Genomic DNA, 14,351 nt, shown 5'->3' with positions numbered 1-14,351 from the left:
AAAAAAAAAAAAAGGAGAGAGACCCATTTGTAAAGCTGCGATGCACGTGCAGCATACGACATCTAAAAGGCACACGTCAGGTCTCTCCCACCACGTCTCCCACGCCCCATCCCCCGGGGTTAGGGTCTCTGGGTCGGAAACCTCCCGTCGGACAGAAAGGCTGCGGGGGATACTCCGCTCCCAGCACCCAGCGGCCGAAGGGTTAACTCGCAGGCCCCGCCCCCGATCGCCCCGCCCCGCCCCTTCCGGTCGGAGGGGGCGGGGCCGACGGCACTTCCTGGAGACTCGCTGAATCCGGAAGTGACCCGCGAGCACCGGGAGGCGGCGGAGGAGCGCGGCGGCCGGCGCTGGGCCGCGACCATGAGCTGGTGAGTGAGCCCCGCGCCGCGCTCCGCCCCGCTCCGCGGCCCCCCCGGGGCCCCGGGGCCGTTCTCGTTGCGGGGAGGCGGAGGAGCCCTTAGCCTGCCTCTTTCCCTACCTGCTCTTCCATTGCGCCGGACCCCGTTTCCTGCCAGCGAATTCTCTCTTCCCTCCTCTTTTTCAAAGACCCCCACCCCCACCCCGAGCTCGAGCCGGGGACCCGCTTCGCTCCCGTGGGTTTTATCGTCCAGCGTGCCGGTCGGCTGCAGAGCTGTGGTCTCCCAGTGCCAGCCAGTCCTGGCCCAGTTCAGTGAGCAGAACACATCCGCCTTCAGATAACCGGCTTGTGCACCACCAGCACTGGGTTTTGAAGAAAGAGGTTGCATCTCCATGGAAGGAATTCCCCCTCACACACACACACCCTTTGAATGTAGGATTGGCCTAGTTGAATTATGTCCACGCTGTGACCCACTGCTCTTCCTCCAGAAGTGGACATAGTTAAGCTTAACCGCTATGGGAACTGTCATGCCATGAGAAAAGAAACCAAGGAGCCTTAGGGTCGCAGTGCCACACCTACAGGTGATGCGGGGCTCTGGGATACTTGGTTTATGTTGGGTACTTCATAATGTTTAATTGTTGGTGGATTCTATAAGTCTCTCCGCCCAAAAGACAAAACTATTCATGTTGACGGGCAAGAGCCATGGCCTGCTTGCCTTGGGCTTCCCTCGAGACTCCCCGAGTCAAGGACAATGCCTCACCATCAGGCTCACGAGCCTGTACACGCACAACCCAAACCCACAAGTTCAGACTATGTGTGAATCCCTTGTATGGAGAACTTGACCCCCAGAAGTGAACAAAATGAGTCAACCTTTTTAGAGCCCAAGTTCTGTTCACGTAGGGAGCATGTTTGCCTGGGTGTCCTCAGGATCTAGCTTGTTACGCAAGTCAAGTGCATGCTAATCAGTTGAGAGTGAAACTAATAGGGCATCCTCCTGGAAGGTTCTCACACTTGACCACCAATGGAGCCTAAGTTCTGGCCACAAATATCTGATGTCAGTCATTGCCACTGGTAGCTAGCTGTCTAATGGATGATGTAAACCCTTTCTGTCCCTTTCTCCACCTGCTGCTTACCCCAAGATTGATCGATGGACCACCGTCAGCCCAAATAAGATGAAGCCGGAATGGCTCATCCTACCTCCTTTTGCTCCAGAAGGTCAGCAAGGGACTGGAGCCCGAAAAATAACTAACTTTTGTGTCTCGTGTTAACCTAGCCAGTGATGGGAAAAGTGGCAGTTCTCTAATTCCCTTTCTCTTTTAAGCATTAGCCTTCAGCTTTGTGATGGAGATGTGTTCTTTGCCTGCTACATCTTGAATCTTTGGACTTCTCTTGCCTAATTTTTCAAAGTGAAAAGTAGAGGGTTACAGATGCTTTCTCTTTAGGCTGGTACGTATGCTTCTCAAAGCAGAATTGATCTTTCCATCCCTCGCTGGAAGGAGAGTAGAGCAGTAAATGGTTCTGAGGGTGATCGGAGACAAGTTGTTTCCACCTGTCTTTCAGAAAGTTTCTCTACTGAAAACCAAGCCATCCATTTCCTGAAGTCCATCAGGGTGGAGAGAATTGAAATTTGCAGCTGTCTGTCGGGGCTGAGATTTTGAAGAACTAATTTCCTAGTACATACATATGTATCTTGGTACCTCCTTAGACTGCTTCGGGTCACAACCAAAAGAGTAGCTTTGTCCCCAAAAGCTGAGAGTCCTTTCTCTTCCTCCTTAGAGGTCTTCAACGTCATCTTTTGCGTGGACCCTGACCCTCACTCTCTGAGAGGGGACCAACATGGGCGCCTGGGCACACAATCGCACTCAGTTCCTAGCTCAATGGCTGGCAAGGGCAGCAGGGTTGGGTCCTTCTGATTCACTCCCAGAGTGGTTTTCCTGCTCCCAAAATGAATCCATCCATTCATCTAAGACTGGAATTCTCAGTAGGGGAAGAGACCAGAGTGACGTAGAGCCATCATGGGAGGCTGATGTCCAAGGTCAAGTTCACCAAGTCCACGGACTATGCCAGGCATCGTTAAATAAGGCCTCAGGGTACATGGCCCATGGTCTCCAAAGGGTACCCATTGTTCCCGGCTAGGCTGGGCTTTCAAAATGTCACAGTGAGAAATGTCCAATATTGATGCCCTTTGCACACTGTGGACTTTGCGTGAAGAGTGCGAGGTCTTTGTTCTCTGCTTCCTCCTTGCAGGCAGCCTGCCCACTCCCGTTTATTTAGTGGGTACCTGCACTACCAACTACCACCCACCCACCCATTTGCCTTTCATCAAAGTCACCCAGTGATCTCTTATGGGAAAAAAAGCGTTCATTATTCCCCTCGCAGATCACTCATCTCTTTGCCTCCAAACCAGATCTACTTGTCTCTTCTCTCCCTCCTTTCATTCCTCTCTCTTCCTTTGTCTACTCTCTTCCTGTGTATGTATGCTTTTAGTATGGTTCAGAGAGAGACCTAAGTAGAACTAAGAATATTGACTTCAGGGGCTGGAGAGATGGCTTAGCGGTTAAGGCACTTGCCTATGAAGCCTAAGGACCCAGGCTCGATTCCCCAGAACCCACGTAAGCCAGATAGATACACACGGTGGCACATGCATCTGGAATTTGTTTGCAGTAGCTAGAGACCCTGACACATCTTTCTCTCTCTGTCTCGAAAACAAAAGAATAATGACTTCAGGGGTTACATGGGTAAGAGTGCTTGCTGAGCTATCATGAGAACTTGAGTTCAATCCCTGACACCCATGTTAAAAAAAAAAAAGAAAAAAGAAAAAAGAAAAAAAAGCCAGGCATCATCATGCATAGCTGTGACACAACCCTGAGGGGACCATGAGCTGGAGGGTAACCAATAAACAGCAAGCTCCAGACTGACTTAGGGTTTCTCACACTGACCTAAAGCAGAAGGCTGGGGAGGTGCTCAGCAGTTAAAAGCACCTGATTGTGAAGCCTGCTATCTAGGGTTCAGTGCCCCAGTACCCACATCAAGCCAGATGCACAGAGTGGTGCATGTGTGTGGAGTTCATCTGCAGTGGCAAGAGGCCCTGGCATCCTCTCTCAACTCAATAAAAATAGTTTACAAAGGAAGAAGGAAGGCAAGGGCTGGAGGGATAGCTTACTGGTTAAGGCACTTGCCTGCAAAGCCTAAGGGCTCATGTTCAACTCTCCAGGTTCCACATGAGCCAGATGCACAGTGGTGCCAGTGCAAGGCCGCACGTGCACACCAGGAGGCACGTGCGCACCAGGAGGCACGTGCGCACCAGGAGGCACATGCATCTGGAGGCCCTTAAAAAAAAAGCAATAAGCAATAGAGGAGAGCACTTACCATCTCTACATGTGTGTGCATCCAGGGCAGGCATGTGCATACACTGTGCATAGTACACTACACGTCAAAAAAGAAGGAAGGAATGGGAAGTAGGTGGATGTTGACTTTAGTCTAGCTCAGCTGTCTTCTCCAGGAATTGTAACTGTCCTTGTGTCCACTTAACTTCACAGTCTTATAAGTGATGTGGAGGACAGTAGAGGAAATCCTTGGACACCCAGATGTCCAGATGTGTGAGAAGGAAGGAAGGAAATTAGAGGCAGTGCAGGTAAGTTGGACTAACTAGGAAGTGGAGCACTGTATTCAAGCCCAGGTCATTGCTCCCCGAGTGGACAACCCCGCAGATGCTGTCGCCACATGTGCTGGGAAGCGTGGAGTCTGACTGCAGAGGCAACCTTCTTCTGACATTCTAGGCTCTTCTGCTCAATCCAGCCCTTAAATGTTGGTACTCCTCAGGCTCAGTTTGCAGGTCCCAGTCAGCCCTGTGGTCTAAAAGGTCAGCAGCTCATGTGCAGTAGGCAAGATGTCCTGTGGGGGATGAGGTTTAGAAATGCCTTTGCCACTCAAGATCTCGTGTGTGCGGGCATGCATGTATGCATGCAGAAATCAGAGGAGAACATCAAGGGGCCTCAGTCACTCTCCTTATTTCCCTGAGACAGGGTCTCTCACTGAACCTGGTGCTTGGCATTTTTCAGCTAGACTTGCTGACAAGTAGCCCCAAAAATCCTCTTGACTCCAACTCCTTTAGTGCTGGGGTTATAAGCGTGTGCTTCCATGCCTGGCTTTTTTTTTTTAATTTTTAAATTTTTATTAGCATTTTCTGTGATTATAAAAAAAATCCCATGTTAATTCCTTCCCCCCCACACACACTTTCCCCTTTGAAATTCCATTCTCCATCATATTACCTCCCCATCACAATCATTGTACTTACATATATACAGTATCAACCTATCCATGCCTGGCTTTTGATGTGGGTGTCAGGGATCCAAATTGCAGAGCAAATGTCCCCAGTCCTTAGGCTTTTTTTAACTTGAGATGTGTTGACAGGTACATAACAAAAGTCAAAAGTTGTCAAAAGTTGAAGAGCACTTGTGTAGTATGAAATACTTAACAAATATTTATTGATTTAATGCTTATTAAGCATTGACAATATACATTAGGAAGGCTCTGAGAGTCAGTTTGTCTTTAATTGGTGTCTAGAAAGTACTGAGGATTAGATGTCAGCATGGAATCACTAAAGACTTCAAATGGGAAATGTAATTTTAATTGAACTTTGACCTAGCAAGTGCCTGCTGTTTCCATGGTGGAAATGCAAGGGGGAGGGAGGGAGAGAGAGAGAAAGCGAGAGGGATAGATTGAAGTTAGAAGGATGGCATAGAAAGGGTAAGTAGAGAGAGGAGGCATGGGGAGTATTTGGTGGGAACAGTATTCAAGAGGCTAATTCACAATAAATAACAGCTGGGCAGAGGTTCCATTGGTGAGAATTGGCACTCTAGATTGGGACCGCTTTCTGTAGCGCTTTCAATGCCATGCTAAGAAATTGACATTGAGCCTGGCCTTTGGAAAATTGAAGGCTTTTGAGCAGGGAAATGGCATGGAAAAAGCAATGATTTAGATTGTTTTGGCATTAGCCTACAGGACAGCTCAGAAAAGAGACTGAAGGAAGCCATGGAGGCCCATGGATGAAGACTTCCAAAAATTTTAACTACATCTTGCAGTTAGAAATATTTTTTTCTATTTTTTTTACATTTTTTTTTATATGAGAGAGAGAATTGGCAGGCCAGGGCCTTAGCCACTGCAAACTCCAGACGAATGCACTACCTTGTGCACATGTGAATCCTGTGCATGAGTCACTTTGTGCATCTGGCTTATGTGGGTTCTAGGGAGTCAGACCTGGGTCCTTAAGCTTTGCAGACAAGTGCCTTAAGTACTAAGCCATCTCTCCAGCTGTAGAAATATTTTTGACAACACACATATTTATACTTGAAATAGAAGTTTCACATAGTATATATGCAAAATACTCTAATATTTTCTCTGTGTGTGGGGTATGCATATATATGTGCCCATGTGGCACCCACCTGTGGTAGGGTATACTCCCCCACGGTGGCCATAGTGGAACCATATATTGTCACATATCCAGCTCTATTGCTCTTCGTCCTAGTGATCTTTCTTGAGCCAGAGTCCTAGTGATCCTGGTTGGGGTTTTTCGTTTGTTTGTTTTTTGCAAGCTCTGGCAATTTTCGAGTTTCTCCTCATGTGGGACTAGGGCTATAAACACCCATGGACATGCCCATGTCTATGGGGGTCCTTGAGGACTGAACTTGAGCAGTCTCTGGCCTCCTCAGGCCCTTGTGCTTGCACAGGAAATGGTCTTAATCACTGAGCCATTTCTCCAGCCCTCCAGTATTTTCTATTTTGTTCTTTTCCATGGTTTAAAGAATGACTCATCTCAGCTGGTTTATGGCTGCTTTGACATATGTATGTAGTTTAAACTGATCTATTTGCCATGGGTTGGAACTCTAGAACCACACACACAAAAAGTGAAAGGTATTTTGTATGGATACCAATAGCCAGGAATATGGTTTCAGACGTCCAGACTACGATCTAACATTTTGATTCCAGCAGCTAAAGATAGGTTGCTTGTTTGGCTGTTTTTGCTGGGCTATAATAAGAGTCTACCTCAGAATAATTTTTTTTTAAATAAGGCTGGGGATGTGACTTAAGTGGTAGAGCACTTGCCTAGCATCCCCAAGGCTCTGGATTCAGTCCCCAGTACAGAGCGAAAGTTGTGCAGCTTTCCGTCACTTTCCAGGAAAGAAGACTCAAATGGTTATACAAAGATGTTCAGTCTTACTAGTCATGACAAAGAGCAGATTAAACCAGCCACAGATACCATTTTGTCCATCAGACTGGAAGCGTGCCGTGATGTGGGGTGTGGAAGAGGCAAACTGGATGCTGTGCAGCGCCTAGGCGGTTGGAACCACAAACCACAGCCACCAGCTCCCAGAGACACCCCCCACACACACACACACAGCGTCACTACAGATGCCCAGCAGCAGCTGGAGAGTGGGCAACCACTGCCTGTACCCCTGAACCCAGTTGAAGCGAGTGAGGGAGCCCATGTGGCTGCACAAGCCTGTAGTCTCCGCACTGCCAGCACTTGGGAGGTGGAAGCCGGAGGATCAGAGGTTCAAGGTCACCTTGAGCTACCTGTCTAGTACTAGGTCAGCCTGGGTTACCTTAGGCCCTGTCTTGAAAAAGAGGAAGGTCTGAAGGAGAGTGACTGAGTATTGGAATTTGACAAAGCTAGCCTGAGGCAGCGGGCAAAAGTGCCTGTGCACTAGCAGGGTAGCCTGAGTTCAGAACCCACGGAAGGCCTGCAGCGAGATGGCGTGCACACACCCACTCCCAGGACGCTGAGCAGGAGATCCTGCCTCAAGCAAGGGGGAGGTCCTCTGACCTCCACGTGCACACACACACCATGGTATGAGCACACTCACACATGCACACACAAAGATTACAAAAAAAAAGAATTTAACAAAGCTAGGTGGTACTCACATGAGTAGTTTTGTACAGTGTTTTGAGTGTTTGCAACCTTGCATGATACTTTCGGTCTTTAATCTAGGCAAATACAGACCTCACTTTCCACAGCTTGAGAAAGGGTGCCCTGGTGGCTAGTAGGGAGGGATGACCTAGGAAGAGGTCTGGAATTCGGATTCCATTCTCAGACCTGTTCCTTCTACCGCTGCCTTCCAGGGCCAAGCGTTCAGCAGACAAACTGAAAAGTGGCCATTTGGGATTTCTCAAGAGTAGGAGACAGAAGCAGAAGTGTCTCAGAGTGCCTCGAAGGCCCAGAGCTGCTCTGGCGCTCCCCAGCGTCTGCTCCGAGCACTGCTAGGCGGCAGGGAAAGCCGGTGTGCGCACAGGGTGAGCCTGTCCTCAGCGGCCCTTCTCTCCCTCTTTATCAGCTAGGAAGGCCATTGCCTGTACCTCCTGACTTACAGAGTAGAACGAAAATTCATTTGTCTGTCAGACACTAGTTCTGTGTGTGTGTGTGTGTGTGTGTGTGTGTGTGTGCGCGCGGGTGCACACGTCCTGTGCTCACACATGTGAAGGCCTGAGGAGAATGTCAGGTGTCCTCTCCTACCGCAGTGTTTGCTTGAGATGGCGTCTCTCACTGAACCTGGAGCTGCTGGGTGTCCCCCACCCCGCAGGTTACACTAGCTGACCAGTGAGCTTCCGTGATTCGCCTCATGTCTGTGACCACCACCGGACTGGGTTTACAGGTGGGCGTGGCCACGCCTGGCTTTTTATGTGGGTGCTAGGAATCAAATTCAGGTCCTCATGCTTGCGTGGCAGGCACGTTACCTACTGAGCCATCTCCCCAGCCCCGGCACTAGGAGCTTCTTAGAGCTAGAATAATAATGAAATGCCTCCTTGGATCTTCTCTTCTCAACCTGCAGGTGCTACATTTGCCTCCAAACTTCTGTCCTAACTCCTCCTAATTAGGAAGAAATTGGTGCTCTGTTGGATGCCTTGGGCCTGGTTGTGGTACATTACTATATGGGGCAGCTGTTTACCTCCAAATAAACAAGCAAGCAATTTAGGGTTCCCAACCACTCCTCAAGGTCTTCTTACATGTGGGTCACTTCAGGCAGTTCCCACTCGGGGCCTCCCTTTGGTCTTCATCATCAGAATACCACTGCCACCACCCTCACAGCGAATCTTTCCAGGTCACCCACCCCATGTCAGAATCTGTTTAAACGTGCTTAGCCCTCAGTGGCCCGACAGGGTAAGTAGATGATTGCCTACTTTGTAGATGAGGAAGCTGGGGAGACAGGTGAAGTGCCAGAGCTGGTGGTGGGCTTAGCCAGGACTCGAACCCCAGCTCTCTGGCTGTGGCATCCATCCCCCTCCAGCGATGCCCATCCTGTGAAGTTCAGGAAGAGCACTTCCAGTGAGCTAAGGGGCCAGAATCTGGCAGATCAAGTACTTGATGAATGGTCACTTTAGTCACATGGTCTCCTGGTGCATATGACTTAATGCTGTCATTCGCTGACTCCTCTTCAGAGGGCACCCTGGGGAGCTGTAGGGAAGGAAGGATCGCAGCTGAACCAGCAGATTGACCACTAACAAATGAGCCAAGTACACAATCAGGCCTTTATGAGAGAAAGAACACGAGAGAGAATTGGCACCCCAGGGCCTCCAGCCACTGCAATCGAACTCCAGACAGATGCGTGCACCACCTTGTGCACATGTGCGGCCTTGCACGCTTGTGTCACCCTGTGCATCTGGCTTATGTGGGATCTGGTGAGTCGAACATGGTCCTTGGGCTTTGCACGTGAGCACCTTAACCACTGAGCCATCTCTCCAGCCCCCCTCTATTTTTAATCACATGCATGCCTCTGGACTGATGGCGAGTCAAGGATTGTGCCTTGTGTGCTCTAGTCTGGGAGACAGCTAATGCTGGGGAAGGACAGCTGGGGCCCAAGGCTGCCATCAAAGGCGTTGAGGCGGAGCATTTCCACCCAGGTCTTCACCCTCTGAGGGGGTCTCTCCTGTTCCCCTGAGGCTGAACTCTCCCTGGCCTTCAGCACAGTGGCTGATGGTTGCACAGAGAAGCTGTTCTGCAGGGTCTCATGACACCACCACGCCTGCCTTGGCCCTCTGTGATTGTTAAGGTGGTGGTGGCCTGTGGGCCTCAGACCAGAGCAGGCGCCACCGAGGACGGTCACAGAAGGGTGGGAGAAGGGCCGCGCAGGCTGCGGAAGCTGCTGCCTCTCGCCCACCTTCCCGCTCTTGCCGAGACAGTGACTCAGGCCCAGACCACTCCCTGGGGAGCCAGGGTTTCAGCCACTATCAACCACCGCCTACTCTGCTCAGCCCTCCTTCCTTCTCACCCCCCTCCCCTCAAGACCAGGGTATGTATCTCTTGCCAAGCAGGAGATACCAGAAAGGTACAGGACAAGGTAGCCCGAATCATTTGGGGGTTTTCTCCACCCAAAGCTAAGCCCAGACTCCAGTGACCAGAAACCCAATGTGAAAGGCAGGGGAACGTCTTTCCCTTCCTCTGTATCATGAGACTGGTGGACATTCCCAAGGCAGGCAGGGATGGAGCGATGAGATGTACCGGGGTGACCAGGGGATCCCCACCCACTGCCATCTGGGCCTGCCTCTTGTCTCTGCCCCTGCAGTAGAGAGGGTGAGGAAACAAAAAAATTGAGAAATCTAGCAAATCAAAAATGCAAAAACGCTGTTTTTGTAAATAGACGTTACACAAGAACAGGAGCTTTTTTGGAAAGGTTTTACTGAGACAGACAGAATTAGCCAACTGGCAGTGTGCTGCTAATGGAGATATTTGCTGTTTTCAAAAGTGTATTTGTAGCTTCAGAGGAACATCCTGTTGACTTTCCTTTATTGTGAAAGAAAATAGAACCCTCCCCTCCCAGCCCCTCTGTCCACACAGAAGTTTTTTCTCTCCTGAGGTGGGGCCTGTTGGGGGCAGAGGCCTGTTCTCTCCATTTTGTTGCTGAAACCAAAATATCCCTTCTCCTGCCCTCTGGCGCTCGTGTTTGTGGAATGGCAAGCAGGACCACGTCCAGGGACGCCTGCTCCAAAGGCAGAGAGCTCCGGGCCTCCTGTTCCTTCTAGAACGCAGAGGCTCTCTGGGGAGCAAGCCCTGCCTTTTCTCCAGAACTCTTCCTCTGCTCCCCAGGGGGAGCTAGAGGAGGAGAGGAGCCCTGGAGCCCAGTGCCCGTCACTGCCAGCACCGGGGGACCTAGCAGTGCCCTGTAGCTACTGCAGCGGACATGGGCGATGCTGTCACTGAGCCCTTGCCCCCCCCCCCCCAGAGCAGCTGTTTCTCCTGAGGACGCCCCTCGTGCCAGCGGTGACTAGCGCCACAGAGAGGGAGGGAGAGGCAGAAGAGCCTGGTGAAGGGCCGCTGGGCTACTGTTGTCTTTCTCTCACTCCCCTCCTCGGCCTTCCTGGAAGAAGGCTCCATTTGGCGTCAGGGAGTATCTTACCCTTCCATACAGCACCTGCTCCAGGTGTCTGGCCAAGTGGGGTCACATCTGGAATAAACTCAAGAGCCTTCTCTCCCTTCAACCTCAGGTTCTTTGAAATATTTCTTCTTGTTTTCTTTTTTTATTTCAAAGGGGAAAAATCTTTACTGGACACCTATGAATCAATTAGAATCCATAAAAAGCGAGTGAAATATTTCTTTTGCCGGATGTGGTGGCGCATACCTTTACTCCCAGTATTTGGGAGGCATGACATGAGTTGGAGGCCACCCTGAGACTACATAATGAATTCCAGGTCAGCCTGGGCCAGAGTGAGACTCTGCCTTGGAAAACAAACAAACAATAACAGCACAATTCTCTGCTTCTGGGTCCAGAAGCCAACTGTGGACCCCAACTGACTGGTGACATTTCTCATCATTTAGTTTTGATCACACTGGATTAAGAGCTCAGAGACTTGTTATCTTTCATTGTTCTTTAAAAAAAAAAAATACTGAAAGACAAAAAAAAAAAAAAAATGGGTGTGCCAGGGCTTCTTGCCTTTGTAAACGAACTCCAGATACATGCACCACATTGTACATCTGGGTTTACATGGGTGCAGGGAATTAAGCCAGGACCAGCAGGCTTTGCAAGCAAACGCCTGAGCCATCTCCCCAGCCCCTTTGTTCTTTATATAGCTTTGTCTAAGAGTAGGGTTGAGGGGTTGTTTGTTTTATCTTTGAATCACAGTAGGTATTGTCCAGGGCCTTTATTCATTCATTTCATCATTCATCCAGTGCTTCCTGTGGGGATGAAATTCTACTCTAAGCTCCATGAGATCATGGAATGAGTCTGTCTTGTTCATCCTGATATCCCCAGAGCCTAGAGTAGTGCTTGGCAGAAAAGGTGGCCCTTAGTAATGATGTATTAAACATTCATTCACTGAAAATCTGGGGATAACCTAGAACAATACTTACCAGGGTAATCATGTCACGATCATGTCATGATCAGAAAGCAAGATGTGGACACATCACAGCTAAATAGCCTGCTCTTTTTGCCAGAACACTTCAGTGACTCACTGGCCACACACCTGCAATCTAAGCGCAGGAAAGATTGAAGAATAAAAAATAAACCACTTAAGTCACATGGAAGCAAACACCTTTAACTTGCTGGGCCATTTACCCAGCCTTAAAGTTCTCATGGAACTGAAAGGAACACAGAATAATCGAAATAATCTTAACCAAAAAGAACAAAGTTGGAGGACACGCATCCCAAGTCTTACAGCTTACTCCAATGCTACAGTCAGTGAGGTAACGCGGCTCTGCCATAAAGGTAGACATGCAGATTAATGGGATAGAGTTGAGTGTTCAAACATTTTTTACATATTTTTATTTATTTGTGAGCACAGAGAAAGAATATGGGCATGCCAGGCGAACTCCAAATGCATGTGCCCCTCTGCATCTGGCTTCATTGATACTAAGGAATCAAACCATATCACAAGTGCCTTTAACCACTGAGTTCCTCAGCTCCCCAGAACACACTTTACATATATGATCAGTTGATATTTCCACAAGGATGTCAAAATAATCTGATGGAAAAATGAGTTTGTGTTTTTTTAACCTGTCGAGATAGATGGCCATTTGCAGAAGAATGAGTTGGAACTTTATTTTATAACACCATGTACAAAAATTAACTCAAGGGCTGGAGAGCTGGCTTCATGGTTAAGGCACTTGCCTGCGAAGCTAACGACCCAGGTTCGATTACCCAGTACCCGTGTAAGCTAGATGCACAAGGTGGTACATGTGTCTGGAATTGGTTTGCAGTGGCTAGAGGCCCTGGCATGCCCATTCTCTCTCTCTCTCTCTCTCTCTCTCTCTTTCTCTCTCTCTCTCTCTCCCCCCCCCGCCTCTCCTCTCTCCCCCCCTCAAATATATAAATAAAAATTAACTCAAGGCCAAGCTTGGTGGTGCATTTCTTTAATCCCAGCACTTGGAGGCAGAGGTATGAGTTTGAGGCCACCCTGAAACTACATAGTGAATTCCAGGTCACTTTGGGCTAGAGTGAGACCCTACCTTGATAAATAAACAACTCAAAATTGATCAAAGCCCTAGATGGAAGGGCCCAACTATAAATATCTTTGAAGAAAATATAGAGATAAATCTTTATTGGCAAAGGATTCTTAAATATGATACACACATAAAAACAGGTAAATTACTACTTCATCAAAATCTAAAACTTGGGGGCTGGAGAGGTGGGTTGGCAGTTAAGGCACTTGCCTACAAAACCAAGAGACCCAGGCTTGATTCTCCACGTCCCACATAAGCCAGATGCACGCATGCATCTGGAGTTTGTTTGTAGTGGCTGGATGCCCTGGCACATGCATTCTATCTCTCTCTGTCTCAAATAAATAAATAAAAATAAATCTAAAAAAAAATTAAACTTGGGATGGGGACTGGCTCAGCAGGTAAGAGTGCTTGCCACACAAGCATGGTGGCCTGTGTTCAGTCCCCAGCACCCACATAAAAAGCTGTACAGAGCTGGCCGTGGGGGCGCACACCTTTAATCCTAGCACTCGAGAGGCAGAGCTAGGAGGATTACCGTGAGTTCAAGGCCACCCTGAGACTACATAGTGAATTCCAGGTCAGCCTGGGCTAGAGCGAGACCCTACGTTGGAAAACAAAAACAGCAAAAACAAAAAGCTGGGGTGAGCATGCATGCCTGTGTGTCCAGTGCCGCTGACACGGGAGAACCACTGGGCTCACTTGTCAGCCAGTGTGGCTGAAAACAGCAGTTCCTGGATCAGTGAGCGACTGTCTCAAGGAAACAGTGGAAGAGCGCTGGAAGAAGACACCCTGTGTTCTGCTTTGACCTTTTCACAGGTGCATGTGGGGCACGCACATCCGCACACACATGCGTACACTGTACACACCGCATATACTACACACTCACAAAATAAATATCTTTAAATATTAAAACTTTCATGAAGTGGCCTGGAGAGATGGCTCAGTGGTTAAAGGGACTTGCAAAGCTTGCTGGCCAAGGTTCGATTCCCCAGTTCCTACATAAAGCCAGACACACAAAATAGGACATGCATCTAGAGTTCATTTGCAGTGGCAAGAGACCTTGGTCGCCTATACTCACTAACGTACTCTTTCAACTAAGTAAATTTTGAGGACAAAAAACTTTCATAAAGATCTCGTTCAATTAGAAAATGAAAATTAAGGCTGGAGAGATGGCTCAGTGGTTAAGGATGCTTGTCTGCAAGATCTGATGGCTAGGGTTTGATTGCCCAGTACTCGCATGAAGCCAGAGGCAGAGCGGCACATGTATCTGGAATTAAGTCACAGTGGCAAGAGGCTCCGGATGCCCATTTCTCTTTTTTTCTCCCTCCCTCTCTCCTTGAAAATAAATAATAAAAGAAAATGAAAATTAATGAACCCATAGATGAGGGAAATGTTTGCTAGTTATACATCTATTTAGGGGCTTGTGACCAGGGTGTAAAATGGTCAGCTTCAGAGTTGCCTGGACTTTCCTGGGGTAGAAGTGGGGAGTTGAGAGTATCCTATTTTATAGCCAGGCATGGTGGCGCACGCCTTTAATGCCAGCACTCGGGAGGCAGAGGTAGGAGT

At 48.8% G+C, this 14,351-nt stretch overlaps 1 protein-coding gene across 2 annotated transcripts in view; it reads left to right on the top strand.

Moving 5' to 3' along the window:
- Nucleotides 1-271: 271 nt before the first annotated feature.
- Nucleotides 272-14,351, top strand: part of Bin3 (bridging integrator 3) — a 48,447-nt gene continuing 34,367 nt past the window's right edge. Inside the window, exon 1 of one of the 2 annotated variants that reach the window (XM_045131219.1) lies at nt 272-368. In XM_045131219.1, the coding sequence (XP_044987154.1) occupies nt 361-368 (8 nt within the window). In that variant the 5' untranslated portion in view covers nt 272-360. The remainder of the gene's footprint in view (nt 369-14,351) is intronic. The other variant, XM_045131221.1, reaches the window with a different exon arrangement.

Source organism: Jaculus jaculus, chromosome 12 (genome assembly GCF_020740685.1).
Source record: "Jaculus jaculus isolate mJacJac1 chromosome 12, mJacJac1.mat.Y.cur, whole genome shotgun sequence".
Classification (NCBI taxonomy): Eukaryota; Metazoa; Chordata; class Mammalia; order Rodentia; family Dipodidae; genus Jaculus; species Jaculus jaculus.
Note: the sequence above shows the minus strand (reverse complement) of the source record. Positions and strands in the feature narration are given on the sequence as shown.